The sequence below is a fragment of the Muscardinus avellanarius genome, assembly GCF_963383645.1.
Source record: "Muscardinus avellanarius genome assembly, chromosome: 14".
In the NCBI taxonomy this organism is placed as follows: Eukaryota; Metazoa; Chordata; class Mammalia; order Rodentia; family Gliridae; genus Muscardinus; species Muscardinus avellanarius.
Window position 1 is genome coordinate 41,406,645 of NC_137800.1, and position 16,361 is coordinate 41,423,005.

At 38.7% G+C, this 16,361-nt stretch overlaps 1 protein-coding gene across 1 annotated transcript in view; it reads left to right on the top strand.

Annotated features, from left to right (window-relative positions):
• MTMR7 (myotubularin related protein 7) overlaps nt 1-16,361 on the top strand; it is a gene marked incomplete at both ends in the record, with an annotated part of 126,645 nt that overhangs the window by 43,453 nt on the left and 66,831 nt on the right. The window contains 2 exons of the mRNA XM_080710694.1: nt 4,838-4,995; nt 13,090-13,218. Coding sequence (XP_080566820.1) covers nt 4,838-4,995; nt 13,090-13,218 — 287 coding nt within the window. The remainder of the gene's footprint in view (nt 1-4,837; nt 4,996-13,089; nt 13,219-16,361) is intronic.

Genomic DNA, 16,361 nt, shown 5'->3' on the forward strand with positions numbered 1-16,361 from the left:
GAGCTCGCCGCTGCCGCCAGCAGTAAGGCGCTGCTGCCGCGTCCTCAGGCGTGAGGCCGGCGTATTTTCTCTCTGGTTCTGAGTTTCGTTATTAGTTCCCCTCCTCTCTGGAGCCTGGTGCTGCAAGGGAAAATGGCACCCACCGCTTTGCACCGTGGGTCCGGCTGCAGAACTGCGGTCTGGTTTCTGGTGTCTCGTTTTTTTAGACCTCTTTTTCTCTGTCCCTTGAAATTACATTTTTTGTTTCTCTGCTGATGGTGTTTTCTGGCTATGAAAGGCACTGATTTTGTGGTAATAGAGATTGGTTGTTAGCGGGGCTCGTAAGCCCACCTTTTCTCCGTTGCCATCTTCCTGGAAGTTGAGAAACAGGATTTTAGCATAGCAGGAAAATATTTTTCTCTCAGCTCAAATTCTATACAGATTAAAGATTTCTCTAAATAAAAAGCTGCATGATAAAGAAAGAGTTAACAGAGTGAAGAGATAACCAACCTATGGGTCAGGAGAAAATATTTGCAAGGTAGATGTTTGATAAGGGTTTCATATTCAATATATAAGAGACTGAACTCTGTAGAAACTCATAATCCAATTAAGAATCGGGCATGGAACCTAATAGACAGTTCTCAAAAGAAGACCTACAAATGGTTAAAGAACTCATGAAAAAACGCTCAATATCACTTATCATTAGAGAGAAGCAAGTTGAAACCACATTGAGATATCTCCTAGCATCTATTTGAATGGCTAATTAAAAAAAGACAAAAGAAAATTCTTTCATTTTACCAAGGATATGGAGAAAAAAACCTTTGTTTTTTGTTGGTAGGAACATTCCTACCAACAAAATTTCTACCTTTGTTGGTAGGAATGTAAATTAATATAGTCATTTTGGAAAAAAATAGTATGGAGGTTCCTCAAAAAAAAAAAAAAAACTACCAATAGAACTATCCTATGATCCAGCAGATCTACATCTCAGTATTTATCCAAAAGTTCTGAAATCAGTATATTGAAGAGACTTCTGTACCTCCATGTTCATTGTACTGTGTTCATTGTACCATTATTAACAAAAATGAATAAATAAGCCTGTTATTTTTAAGATCTATTGCACAACACAGTGAATATAGCTAGTAATTGAGTATTGTACATCTCAATATTACTGATAAAAGACATTTCAAATGTTCTAATAAAAATGTTAAATATTGCTGGGCGTGGTGGCGCATGCTTGTAATCCCTGCGCTTGGGAGGCAGAGACAGAAGGATCGCTCAGGTTCGAAGCCAGCCACACGTGCTAGCTTAGGAGACCCTGTTTCTAAATAAAAATGTAAAAGTAGGTCTGGGAGTATAGCCCGGAGGTGGAAGGGCTTCCAGGAACCCCAGTACCACCACCAAAAAAAAAAGTTAAATATTTGAGGTATATGTTAATAAGGTTGATTTAATCATTCCATGTCTTTTCAATCTTTACATCATATTGTACCTCATAGATATATATGACTATAATTTTTCAATATATACTTTCAAAAGTCTGAAACAACAATAAAAGGTTTCTATAGCCCTCTATTTTTTAAAAATCTTACTTCCCTAAATTGCTAAAAATTCTGCTGTATATTTTGATGGAATTTAGAACAAGAGGCACAGAAAATTTTAAGATGGAAAATACTCAGTGAAATATACACCAATGCTAATGGTGCTTTTACATTCTAGGGCAGGCAGGCCCAGGCTTCTTCTTCGGGGCCAGCTCTGGGTAGGAAGCTTGCCCACAAACAGGACTGAGCTTTGCCTAACAAAAAGGGAAGTTCCTGCCCTCATGTAGAATTATTTAAATTGAGCCTCAGGATTAGCTAATCACCCTTTTCCTTAAAAAATATCTGAAAGGGAAAAGCTCATAATCTTAGTGTCAACCCATTCTAATGTCTGCCAGTTTAAGAGTGATCTTAATTTCCACTATAAATTATTCCTGTTTCATTGCCTCTTCCCAATAGAAATAGGCATCAGTCCACACACAAAACATTGTCTATAGTCATGGAGTGTTTTTATCTACCTTTAAACCTGTGTGTAAATATTTAACCAAGGACACTTAACTTCCATTATTACTCCATATTCACCAGCTCTCTTTTCACTGAGGGAACTGAAGCTTTCTCAAGAGATTCTTTTGGCATCTTAAACAAATTGCATTTGTGGTTAGCATTATGGTAGCAGAAGCCTGAGTCATGAAAATGGTACTTAGAGATGGAAAAGATGTGTCAGTATTGAAGCAGCTGTTCCCGGAAGAGGATCTCAGTTTTCTATGCTGTCTCCTATTCCCAAAATGACCAAAAAAAAAAAAAAAAAAACCAAAAAACTGTTTGTACTGGAAGTGTCTGTTCTGTTTATATATCCATGCACCTGTATATGTATTTTCTTATTTTCAAATAGTCAGTATCCTAGGTTTTGAACTTTAGAAATATGACATCCAGAGAGACTTAAATAGAGTCTAATGTATCTAGTCATGTTCCAGTCATTCACAAGCATTTATGTCTGATAAAAATATCTGGTACTTAAAATACGATCCTTATCTTTCTTCCACATGTATAAGTCACCCCAATAGCAACCAAACAAGGCTGAAACTGAGCTTTGATCTTGGGCTGCCTGTGTGTAACTCAGCCTCTTGCTGATGCTGAGATCCTTTATAGCTCCTCTGATGACATGTGTGTAGAAAAATTAAGGTGTCCTCACCCAGTGCTATCAGCCAGCTGAGGAAGAAATGGGAGGACCTGGGAAAGTCAGCAGGAGATAGAAACCTTTTGGAGAGGAGCCTGGAGATTAGGGGGATGGACCAAGGAAAGTAAAGGAAGAACAGACAGGGCTGTGTCTTGGGGAAGCAGTGTGTGTGCCGTGGTTAGGGCCTGTGGTCTGCAGCCCGGTGGCCTCCTTCCAGCCAGACTTCCTCCTTTTCTAGCCGTGTGGCCCTTGTGAAGAAATGCTCCTCAACTTTCTTTTGCTTCACATTTCTATCTGTAAAATGAAGACCACAATGGAACCGACTAGCTGGACCAGTGCATTTATTACAACAAAATCTAGAACAAAACAAGTACTTCATTTATTATTATCAGTAAGGCTAGGATCTGAACTGTTAAGTGTGGTAGCCACTGGCCACAGTGCTTGAACTGTAGCTATTTCTGAACTGTGATGTATCATTTAGTATAAAATACACATGGAACTTCAAAGACAGTACAAAATGTGTAAAAATGAATATATTTTATGCTGTGAACATATTGAAAGGATAATAATGATGATATCTTAGATGCAGTTGATATAATAAACATTACTAAATTAATTTTATTACTAAATTAATTTGATTTTTCTTTAGTTTTTAAAAGTGGACATTTAAGATGGCATATGTAGCTTGCATTGTGTTTCTGTTGGACAGTGCTGGTGTAGACACTTCCTTATATGGAAATAAACAAATCCTAGATTTTACTGGGAAGAAGGAAACAGTGGGGCTATTGTGCTTGGCCTTACAAGCATAAAGGACTATGTATAAAGGCAGAAATACCATGAAAACATTGACAGAAAACTTTGATGACACATCCTTCAGCTTGCACTCCATGACCGTGATACTACTATGCATGATGAATTGATAATTTATTGTGAATCCTATAAATATCTTACAAGCAGCACAATTATGTTAAAATGTTTGTTCTGGTACTGAGGATTGAATGTGTGGCATTCTACCTCCAAGCCATACCTTTAGCTCTATTTTTTATTCTTTATTTGAAACAGGGTCTCATGATTTTGGGGGCCTCACTAAGTCGCTGAGGCTGGCTATGAACCTGCGATCCTCCTTTATCAGCCTCCCAAGTACTGGGATTACAAGTGTGTGCCACCATGCCCATCTCTGTTAAAATGTTTTTAATGGAAATATATAATATAATCCATAGCATTTCCAACTGTTTTGTTATTCCTTTTTAAATTTTTTGTTGTTGTTGTTTTTTGCAGGTCTGGGGATGAAATCCAGAGGCATTTGACCTCCGAGCTATACACCCTATCCAATTTTTTATTACTTATTTTGAAACAGGGTCTCACTGAGTTGCAGAGGGCCTTACTAAGTAGCTAAGGCTGTCCGCAAACCACAAGCCTCCAGTCTCAGCCTCCCGAATGCTGGGATTACAAGCATGGGCCACCACGCCCAGCTCATTTTTTTTAATATTGTGAGCATAAAAATGTAAGTGGCTTGGGGCTGTGTCTACCTCTGAGAAGCCACTCCAAATCCAAACTTAATATATAAATTTTTAAAAATTGAATTGAATTCTTTATGTCTAAACAATATATACATTTTTTTTTTTTAACTAGAGATTGAACCCAGGGGCAGACTATCTCCGGGTTATACACCCAGCCCTACTATTTTTTATTTGGAAACAGGGTCTCGCTAAATTGCTGAGAGCCTTGCTAAGTTGCTGAGGCTGACTTCGAACCCATGATCCTTCTGTCTCAGCCTCCCAAGTACTGGGATTGCAAGCATGCACCACCATGCCTGTCTAAACAACATATACATTCTTAATATGTTTGTATTTTATATGGTTTGGAAAATATATTCATTTTTAAAGCAACTGGGGGGGAAATCACAGGAAGAAAGACCTGTTTTCTAAAAAGAAAGATGTTCTTGCAAAGTTGCATTCAGATGCCCCAAGGCCTTCTCAGCAGGAGGAGGAGTTGAGTGACCCTGTTCACAGAGCCAGGGTGCTCCTGGGAGGGTGCCAGAGGTGGGAGGCTGGGATGGTGAACTCCAGCTGGGACAGAATGTTATTGGGGAGATTTGGTTCTGGCTTTCACTCAGTTTGACTTGGCTTTATTCTCCTTTTTCTTGCAGTGAAATACGAGGAATTATACTGCTTTTCATTCAACCCCAAACTAGATAAAGAAGAGAGAGAACAAGGTTGGATGCTGATCGATCTTAGTGAAGAATACAAGCGAATGGGCCTCCCTAATAGTTATTGGCAGCTCAGTGATGTGAACAGAGACTACAGAGTAAGTGGAGAGAGACATTTAGTGAAATCCAAATACTAGGTCCACATGAAATTGTGACTTCTGATGGCTTAGAATGGCTTTTATCTCCTAGGTATAGATATAAATGTGTGGATTTTTTTTCCGTATCTGAACCTAAAATCAAAAAGTATAAACAAGACAACCCCAGAAACCATCCCCCAAATGTTCCTGCTCCAGCGTGTGAGGGGCTGGAAATTCATGGAGCTCCAGTGGAGATCTTTTGTGGCAAAGCAGTTGTTGGGAGAGCTGGCTGGAACCTCATTCTCCCATTAAAGCTTTTTATAGCACAGGGAACCATTAGTGGGGAAGTCAGAGAGACGCTGATGACAATTTGGCACCAGCTTCTCAGTGTGCTCACTGGACTTTTGATTGGTACACAAGGTCACCAAGGGGTTCCCTAGAGAGAAATGGAGAAATCTGTCTACACTTGCAGGAAAGAATAATACCGAGAAGAAGGAGAGGAGGAGTAGCAAAGAAATTCATGTTCTTTCCAGTGATGGGCTTTCACATTGGTGTTGATTTCACTCTTAATTCTTAAACTATTTTAAATAATAAAAGAATCTCCCAGAGAGTTTGCAAAGGACAGATACATGCATACATATATATAGAGATATATATAGAGATGCTTACATACATACATACATACATACATACATATATATATACATACACACACACACACACACACACACACACACACACATATATATATATATATATATATATATATATATATAGAGAGAGAGAGAGAGAGAGAGAGAGAGAGAGAGAGAAAATAATCCACCATCACTTTGTTCTGTGGTTTTATTTTTTTGTTGTGCTGGGGATTGAACCCAGGGCCCTGCTCATTCTGGACAAGCACTATGTCTCTGGACCACACTCACAGTCCATTCTTTTGTCTTAAAATTTTCTTTAATTTTTCTTCATCTGCATACTTTAATAACTTTTCATCTAAGTAATGCTTGTGTTTTTTTGTCCATTTACATTGACTCTTCTGTTCACATTCTTGCTCTTTTTTTCCATAAGACTCTTTTTGTATTAATTTGTAATTTTTTATATATTCTAGACAATAATCTATAATCATTTATATAGATGTTGCAAATATTTCTTCTCAGAAGATATTGGTTTACTATTTCCAGGGTGTCTTGATTCTCAGAAATTTTGAGTTGTCAATTTTTTTTAATCCCTGGTCTATTGCTAACCTTTGTCTAAATCTGATACTGTATATATTCCATAATTACATTTTTAGTAGTTACAATTACAGCTTTATAATAAATCTTAATAAATCTTGTGGGTTAGGTCCTTCTACGTCATTCTTTAGAATATCTTGATTTGTAGATTATTTGGGGGCATAACAGATAGTCATGACACTGATTCCTCTTTGGAATCAGAGTCAATGTAAATGGGCAAAAAAACACAAATGTGACAACCATAGCCTTCCTAATCATTGTGAGATAACTGAATAAATTAGTCAGAATGGTTTGTCCCCATGCTGAGGCTGAATTTGCATTGAATTTTTAGTCCTAAAATGGAAGAAAGGGAAATCCAAGTTTAGTAGAGAAAGTTGGATGTCTTTTTCAAGAAACACGACACACCCTTGGACAAGGGAAAAAATGAAGCTGAGCTACATTACTGGAATAATATTTTCTTGGAAATACAGGTTCTTTTTATTTTTTATGATATTTTCTTCTAGAATTAGCACCACAAACATAACTCTATATGAGTCATGTTCTACATTGTACAGACTGCAAAACATGTGTTCCTCAGCATTTCATTTCAAAAGTAACACAGCAAAACAAAGATAACCACCAGAAAACTGTGCTAAAACAGAAAAGGCAAAAACGTATGGGATTTATGACTTTGAAACATCACTGAAATAAGAGGAAATATTATAATAGCCTTATGTATAATTATTTTAGAAATAGAATGAAAATTGTGTCTTGCAGAAAATCTCTGGCTAGTCTCTTGTCCAGAGAGTTTCATACTAATCCGTTCCTTGTGACTTTAATCTCATGGTTGAGAAAAATGTGTAATTTTCTTTCCCTTCATGTACAATTTATTTTCTTTCTTATAAATACTTTTAGATAAGTGGGGAAAGTGGAATTACATGATAAAAAAAGAAACTATTGCCAATGGTGGAAATGACACCAGACATAAAATATAAAATCTTAGTTTCCAGAACCAGTTGGCCATTTTTTGTTTGTATGGCTTTGGGCAAGCTAGTTATTAATATTATTATTATCACCTCTATCACCATTACTATATTATTTATAATACTTGCTTATGGTAGTCTAACTCTCTCAGATAGGATTTCATTGCATACCTAACCCTGGGATTATCTTTATTTAAATTAAGTAATTAGTATTCATTACTAGGTTAAATTTTTCAATGAATACTTTTGGAATAAAATTTAAAATAATAACCCAAACCAGTAATTTTATGAAAGCTTGTTTGACTACAGCTATCTAAAGCTATATTTTATGTGACAGAGTATTCTATTTCTTTTTTTTTTTTTTTTTTTTTTTGGTGTTACTCAAACCCTTCTACCTCTGCGCTACACTCCCAGACCTATTTTTTATTTGGAAACAGGGTCTCTTAAGCCAGCACAGCTGGCTTCAAACCTGCGCGATCCTCCTGTCTCTGCCTCCCAAGTGCGGGGATTACAAGCGTGCGCCATCATGCCCAGCACTCTATTTCTAGATAAATCACTTTTTGCTGTTGATACCCTTCTTTTCATTCATCACAAATTTCTTGAAGTAAGTTTTAGTACCTAAATGTTTAAGAAGAAAATTTCTATGTAGATATATCTCAGTTAACAACATAGTCTCACCCCCAAAGTACTTTGATTGAATAATTGGTTTTTAATAAATATAGTGGTCTGATAAGACATCTTGGAAGGTATTTTGGGTGGTTAATGCACTGCAGTGTTAAATACATTTACTGGAAGTTTGTAACCAGGCCAACAAAGATCAGTTGTTCTAGGAATATGAAGTGTTCAAGGCTCAAAACTCTTACTTGTTTCTGCCCCAGCTCCTCACAGTAATAGTTACAATATAGTAAGTAATAAGTAAAAGCTTTTTGAGTGAATGAAAGAATTACCAAGAAGATTTCATTGGGTAGCACATTGAGACAGGTAGGCACACCAGGAAGGCTAATTTATTTAATGGAGGACAAATAAAAATGGCTTCCCTATGCATTAAAAAAAACAAAGTTATTAACTTGCTGATATACTTTCATTAAGTAAGGCAAAGTCAGAAGAAACAAAATTCAGGAGGAAAGAACAAATTTAGAAGAAAAGCATTTTTCACCCTTGAGAACTTTTCCTGTTCTCTCTGAATTTTCCTTTTTCTGTGTTATTTTTATAACCAAGCTACATCTTGAGAGACATTTTGAGGAGTTTTAAAATATAGTGGCATAGTTACTTTGTATAGTGCCTTATTCATTGTGAGAATATTGACTACAACTCTATGATCTTGTTGCAAAAATGACAGCAGGCAATGCTGTCTAAGATTGCTGTTTCTTTTTTATTGTGTTAAAACATACATAACATACAATTTGCCATACTAACCATTTTTAAGTATAAACTTTAGTAATGTCCAGTATAGTGACATTATTATGTAACTGAGCTCCATAATTCTTTTTATTTATAAAACTGAAACTCTGCCATTAAACAATAACTCCCTATTCTTTCTTGCTCCTGGCAACCACCATTCTACTTCCTGTTTCTATAAATTTGACTTTCAGATACTTCATTTAGGTGGAATCATACACTCTTGTCTCTTTGTGCTGGCTTATGTCACTTAACTAATGTACTCAAGGTTCAGCTTGTTATAGGATATGACAGAATTTTCTATCTTTTTAAAAAGTCTACATAATATTGTATTTTAATATATCCATTTCATTTATCCATTTCTCGGTTATACATTTGGGTAGCTCTCACCTCTTGCTGTTATGACTTATTCTGCTGTGAATGTGGTTGTGCACTTATTTTTTGAGACTTTGCTTTTAGTTTTGATTATTTACCCAGAAGTGGCATTGCTCAATCATATTTGCCATGACTAGTTTTAAATTTTTGAGGAATCTTCATACTGTTTTCTGTCGTGGTTTGTAGTGTTTGACAGTTCTACCAAAAATACACAAGGGTTCCCATTTCTCTGCATCCTCACCAACACTTGTTATGTTTTTATTTTTAATGGTGACAACCTAACAATTGTGAGATGATAGTCACTGTATTTTTATTTCGATTTTCATGATGATTAGTGGTATTGCACATCTTTGTGTGCACATTGATCATTTGTGTATCTTCTTTAGAGAAATGTATAATCAAGTCCTTTGCCTGTTTGTTATTAGGTCATTTGATTGTGTCATTGAATTGTAGGAGTGTTTTATATATTTTGGATAATAACCCCTATAGGAAACATATGATTTGCAAATGTTTTCTCCTATTCATAGGTTGTCTTTACAAAATTCTTTTGATTGTATCCTTAGATACAGAAGAAATTTTAAGTTTGATGTTGTCCCATTTGTCTTATTTTCTTTTATTGTCAATGCTTTTTATTATAAGAAATCAATATCAAATCCATTGTTATAAAGTTTTTCTCTTATGTACTTCTATAAGAATTTTATGTTTTGGGTCTTACATTTAGGTATTGAACCTATTTTGAGTGTGTGTGTGTGTGTGTGTGTGTGTGTTTTACTGGGGTATAGAAGCCAAGGTCATTCTACCTCTGAGCTACACTCACCACTCCCACACCTATTGTAATTTTTTTTTTGAACTGGGGATTGAACATAGGGGCATTCTACCTCCAAACTACACCCCTAGCCCTATTTTTATTCTTTATTTTGAAACAGGGTTTCACTGAGTTGCAGAGGCCTCACTAAGTAGCTGAGGCTGGCTATGAACCTGCAATCTTCCTGTCTCAGCATCCCAAGTACTGGGATTGTAAGTAGTATGCACTACCATGTCCAGCTTTGTTTGTTTGTTTGTTTGTTTGCAGTTCTGGGGATGGAACCTAGGGGCATTCTACCTTCAAGCTACACCCCAGCCCTATTTTTTATTCTTTATCTTGAAACAGGGTCTCACTAATTTGTAAAGGGCCTCATTAAGTAGATGAGGCTGTCCTTGAACCACTATCCTCCTGTCTCAGCCTCCCAAATGCTGGGGTTACAAGCTTGCACTACCACACGCAGCTGTTTTTTGTTTTGTTTTGTTTTTTGAAGCAGGGTCTTGCTAAGTTGCTGAGGGCCTCACTAAGTTGTTCAGGTGGGCTGTGAACCTGTGATCCTCCTGTCTCAGCCTTCCAAGTACTGGGATTATAAGCATGAACCACCACACCCAGCTTTGAGTCACTTTTTATATGTGCTATAAAATAAGGTTTCATCTTTGTGTGTTTGATTGTGGATATCAACTTTGTCAGCACCATTTGTTGTAGAGCCTGTCCTTTTCCCAGAGGACAGGGGGCTATCCTCTCTGATGCTCAGGTGAATAAAAAAGGCCATGTTTTCATAGCCAGTAGTCCAGCCTGAGCTGGACCGAGAGTATCAAGGATAGTGGGCTGCAGACATTACATCTCCCCTGGTCTAACTGCAGCTGTGATGCACAGGGCCTGGACCTGAGCCAACCTGGGCATTTCCCGGCTTTAGGAGACCATCAAGGGCCTGGCAGTCTCCCCAGGGTCTCACTCACCTCTTGATATGCAGAAGCTGTATGCAATAAGTATGCTGAGAAATCTTGCCTACTACTTATTTCCGTTAGTCGTAAAACTTAGCAATTCTTTAGTGTCATTATAAGAAAGAAAATGGGTAATTCCCAGTTTATGAAAACATACTTATTTCCTCTTAAAAACTGTTATTTTAAGAAAATGCCTGTCTAGTGCAGTGACTACATGTCTCTTGAACCTCAATCAAGCAGGTGTGGTCCATCTAAGCAATGTTAGAGCTGGCTGGCCGCAGGCGGGTTCAGATACTGGCTTGGCACGTCTTCAGTCTTCAACAGGCATGCTAGCTCTCCGGGTCCAAGTAGGCTGGGCCATCTTTCTTGGTACTGGATTTTCCTTCAGCGTGTCAGTGCCAGACCCCACATTAAACTCTTTGAGGCCAGGCATGGTGGTGCATGGCTATAATCCCAGTAGTTGTGGTGCTGAGACAGGAGGATCACAGATTTGAGGCTAGTCTCTGCAACTTGGTGGAGCCCTTAATAACTAAGTAAGACACAGTTTCAAATTTTTAAAAATAATAATAAAATATGGCTGGAGTGCAACTTTGTAACCAAAATCTGGTACCTACCCCAATTTGCTGAAACAAATAATGGCAATAGGTCTTTGGGGAGAAGGAAAAAGTAATTTATTGATTTGCTAGCAAATTGGAGAAACTATTGAGTTTAACTATTCAGGAACAAGCCCTAAAGTCTCTTTAAACAAAGGAATCAAGTTCCTTTTAAGAGTTAGCTCTTCAACACTGGTGGACTCATCAGAGTTAATGTCTAAGTTGTCCTCGAGTTAGTTCTTTCTCAGATCCACAAGCACCACATGCCAGATCTTCATTCACTCTTTTGATCGGTAAACTAAGAGCCTGCTATTTGTTAACAGGGGAAGCGGGGGGGGGGGCAGAGAAGCTTTGAAATAGGCCATATGTTAGCTGCCAGGGTCAGAATCGGGCCCGATGCCCCAGGGTTCAACCCCCAATGCCCTCCCCCCTTTTTGGTACTCCTCTGCCTTAATGTCTTTGATGGGATCCTGAAATTATACTTTGGGCATCCCTTTTTTTTTTTTTTTTTTTTTGCAGTACTGGGATGGGACCCAGGGCATTCTACCTCCGTGCTATACCTCTACTCTAGCCCTATTTTTTATTCTTTATTTTGAAACAGGGTCTTACTGAGTTGCAAAGGGCCTAAGTAGCTGAAGTTGTCCACCTACTGCATTCCTCCTGTCTCAGCCTCCCAAATGCTGGGATTACAAATATGTGTAACCACACCCGGCTAGGCATACTTTTTGTTCCCCCTTTTCTCTCTTGATATGCCTAGGGAGATGCCTGCCTTCCAGGAAATAAACAGTTGCTTGAGGAAACTGCTGTGGACACACTGCAGAAAATAGACAGACTCATGTGAAAGCAGTGTGTAGTAAGCAACAGCGCCACCCACTAGAACTATTGCTACTGCTGACGCTTCTTTCATTTCCAACAGTTCATAAAGCGCTCTGCCATGGGTCTTATCTAATTCGATCTTCTATCAACCTCTGGAGCTGTTATTGCTGTAGTATCTGGTTTAGAGACTAGAAAAGCAGTATTATTTGGCTTCTTCAAGGTCAGAAAGTTGTTAAATCAGAGCCAGGTACTAAACTATGGACTTCTGGTTCCAAATTATGAGACCCTTCCAAGGCACTGGAATTCCCACAGTGATAATAACTCTTGCCAGAAACAGTAAATCATTTCTCACTGAAGATCAACACATAAGAAACACGGATGAAGCTGTTCTTTGGTACGGTGTGGCGCATTAGGACATAAGATCAAGAAATCTGCTGGAGCTAGAGGATTGGGAGGCACCTTCCTGGGGGAAGTAGAACTTGGGCTGGGTCTGGTAGATGAAACTTGAGAAGACCCAGAGAAGGAGTATCCCAGGAGGATAAAGGAAAGCACACCCGTTGCCAGGGACACAAAGGTAACCCAAGACTTAACTGCTGTGGTAACATTGTAAGAAAGCTGTCCCCAGCATCAGGCTCTCTTTCAAATACCAGAAGGTAAAGTTTTCTCAGCTGTCAGAATGCAAAATTACGATTTGTCCTTTTTTGATGAAAGCAATGGTCTGTTGTTACTGTCTTGCCTCAAATAAAGAGCCCTGGAGATCAGGGACAGCACACATAGGACGCTCACGGGCATCTTGTTCACCTCCAGAATCATACATAGAGTCAGCGAGCCTTCATTTTTCTCAAGTTCTCCCAAGTGGCTTTTGATTTCCTCAAAATACCTCCTCCGGTAAAACAACGAAATATGCAACCTTAAAAGTATGGTGAAATGGAACTTCTGGTGGTGATACACAAAAGATTGATTGCCTAAACAGCCCTCTGTATTTTCTGGTAATAGGTTTGTGACTCTTACCCTACTGAACTGTATGTTCCCAAATCCGCCACGGCACACATCATAGTGGGGAGTTCCAAATTCCGGAGTAGACGGCGATTTCCTGCCCTTTCTTACTACTATAAAGATAACCACGTAAGTCTCCTGACATGCTTTTGTTTCACACTTTGCTTTTCTGTTTTATCACGAACAGTCCTTTTCTAGCTGCTTTCTCTCTCTCTCTCTCTCTCTCTCTCTCTCTCTCTCTCTCTCTCTCTCTCTCTCTCTCTGTGTGTTGAAAATCTTAAAGGTATGTTGATATTCCTGTGTATGGTATGACATAATCCAACTGTGCTTAAGTCTTTATCTCATATAAAAGTTGACCTTCCACGTTAACTTGGCAATAAAGTAATGTAACAGATTCAGATAATACAGAGTTTAGCTGTCCACACAGGCGCTGTCCTCTTCTAGGCAGTCTCATGGGGACTCTCTGACCCTTTCAACCACGTGGGAGGTCCTTTTGCATGTTTATTCTAGAAAAGCCTCTGAAGTCCATGATGCACTTTTTTTTTTTTTTTTGGCTTGATTCATTCCTTTTTCTAATGGCTATGTTTTTTGTGTATCCTCAATATAAGAAGCTTTTCTTTAGAGTGACAGTCGGTTTTATTTTTAAATATTATTTGCAAAAGATGGGATTAGGTTTGTTTGTAATTAACAGAGACTAAATTACTGTGGCTTTCATAGGCTAGAATTTTGTTGTCTCTTATATAAAACTCAAAAGGCACATAGTCCAGGCCTGGTAGCCTGGCCTAATACCACTCAGCAGCTGTCAGATGCTAATGGATGCATCCAAACTTTTTTTGAGCAATGCCAGAAGCTTTACCACCAGAGCAAGCATGCAGCCTCCTGTGTTGCATGCTATGAAGGAAAACATTAATTTAGTGGATAAGTGTGGTCCATCAAAAGCATAGACAGACACCCCCCCTCTCTCTTTCTTGATGTGTGTGTGTGTGTGTGTGTGTGTGTGTGTGTGTGTGTGATTTTTTTTAACTGGGGGTTGAACCCAAGGGTATTCTATCTCTGCATACATCCCCATGACTTTTTATTTTGAAACTCGGTCTTCCTAAGTTGCTGAGACTGGCCTCAACACCTGTGATCTTCCTGTCTCAGACTCCCAAGTCCTTAAATTACAGGTGTGTGCCACCATGCCTGGCCAATTGTCTTATTTCTAGTTGAATTCACTGCACTTGGTCCTTTCCTCACCCCAGAATAGGGTTTAAGAGAAGAAAATGTTTGATTAATATCCTGTTTGTTTGACTCCAAATATAGTTTGGCCCAAATAGACTAGTACAAGCCATGGTTAGAGGCAATAGAAAATATATTTTTAAATAAAAGATGAATTAATAAAAACAGAATTTCATAATGTTCATATTGTACTTGGGGTTGTAGGGCTAGTACCATTTTCATTTTCCCTTAGCATCCATTTCTAAGAAAGGAGACCCGGAAGGGGGAGAGAGGATATGTTACTGTTGTTTCAGAGGTGGGGTGGGCAGAGTATTTAAACAGTGGAACATGGTACCCATCCTTGAAATTATTGAAACTGAGATTTTTTTATGTATTACAAAGAGCACGGGTATAATGCCACAAAAAAGAAAGACTTTGAGCAGCTGGACCTCAGGTGGCGGCTTCTTCAGTGCCGACCTCAGACCCTCATCACCCACTCCTGCTCTCAAGTCTGCCCGAAGATGAACTCACACAGCAACTAGATATAGATATTTAAACAAGTGATTTCCTGTATTGAAACTTTGAGCTTTCTTTACAATGTATAAAAGAGAGAGATGTTATTAAGCATGGCTTCAGGTCTGTTTACCTCAGTGAAGTACTTAATGTGCCTGGCCAGGTCTGCCCACTTCCCCACCCTTACACACTGAAATCCAGTGTAGATAGGATAATGATTGACTTTTTTAGATGTTAGTATCAAGTTGGATTTATAAATGCTTCTGACTGGACCAAGGCTTTACATAAAGGGAATTATCACTACTAAAGGGTGATTTCTGTGATTAAAGGGAGATACAGGACATGCCAAAGTAGTTCTTCATACTGCCGTTGTTCATCAAACCCCATACATAGAACAGGCAGTGTTCCATAAAATGTCAGTGGCTATTAATTCCAGAAATGTGCTGGTCTTTCTTCCTTATGCTTAAGAGTATGTATTCTGTCATGTTGAGAATCCTTTGATATAAATGTCCCTGGGTGAATAATCCCTTTTGGAACAGTGTTATAATGATGTTCTTCCTATTTACTTGTTGGTGAGTGTGGGACTCCCAGGTTCTGCTTATGGGGCTGGCCAGATGCCTGACTGTTGACTCTGGGTAGAGAAGATCCACAGCCACTGATTAGTCATATAGACTCACTGCTCAGGGGAGGACACCACATGCCACAAAGGGCCACATGGGGGTTGTACTGGGGACAGAGTGACAGCCACGGGCTGTGAGAGATGAGCTTTGTAGTGTCAAGAAGGTGAGGTCACCCCTGTTCCTGCAAGAGGGTGTGACTGGCTTGTCCAAATGGTTCCATATTCAGGATGGGGGAGTTTGAAACCCCATGTTCAGGGTGAGCAAGAGCTCAGCCCATTGGATAAGAAGAATTGTTTATCCAAAGAAGCAGAGTGTGGAGGGGAACTCACACTGGCACCCTCTCGGTTTCACCAGATGTCAAGACGACCTGTAATGTTAATTTTAGACCTTATACCACATGTGGGTCATACAAGGTCATCATGACTCCCTTTGGAATCAAATAGCTTTGCAGAACATAGCTAGAGATGTATAAATATTCAAAATTCTGTGTATGTTTGAAATTGAGAGCCCTTAGAATTGGTGTATCCTTTGTTCTTTATCATGATGTTCTTTCTTTTAAAAAAAAAATTGTTCTGCTTTAAATCATGCATAACCTGGCATTCTAAATTCACAGGATGTTTCTAGAGCACAAAACTCTCAAGATCCCTAACGGCACTTTCCTGCTTGCTTGCTTTCTGTCTCTAGTGCTGGTATCTATTGAAACTTCGTACATGATAGGCAGTTTCAGGAGTGTAATATATTTTGCCACTTTGTATACTTTGTTTAATATTAATACTTGTTTTATAGATGAGAAAACTGAAATTCAGAGAAGATACAAAACTACCCAAAATTCTACAGAAAGTGAGAGCAAAATGAGCATTAAAAAACCATGCCGGGCGTGGTGGCGCACGCTTGTAGTCCCTGCGCTTGGGAGGCGGAGACAGGAGGATCGCGCAGGATCGA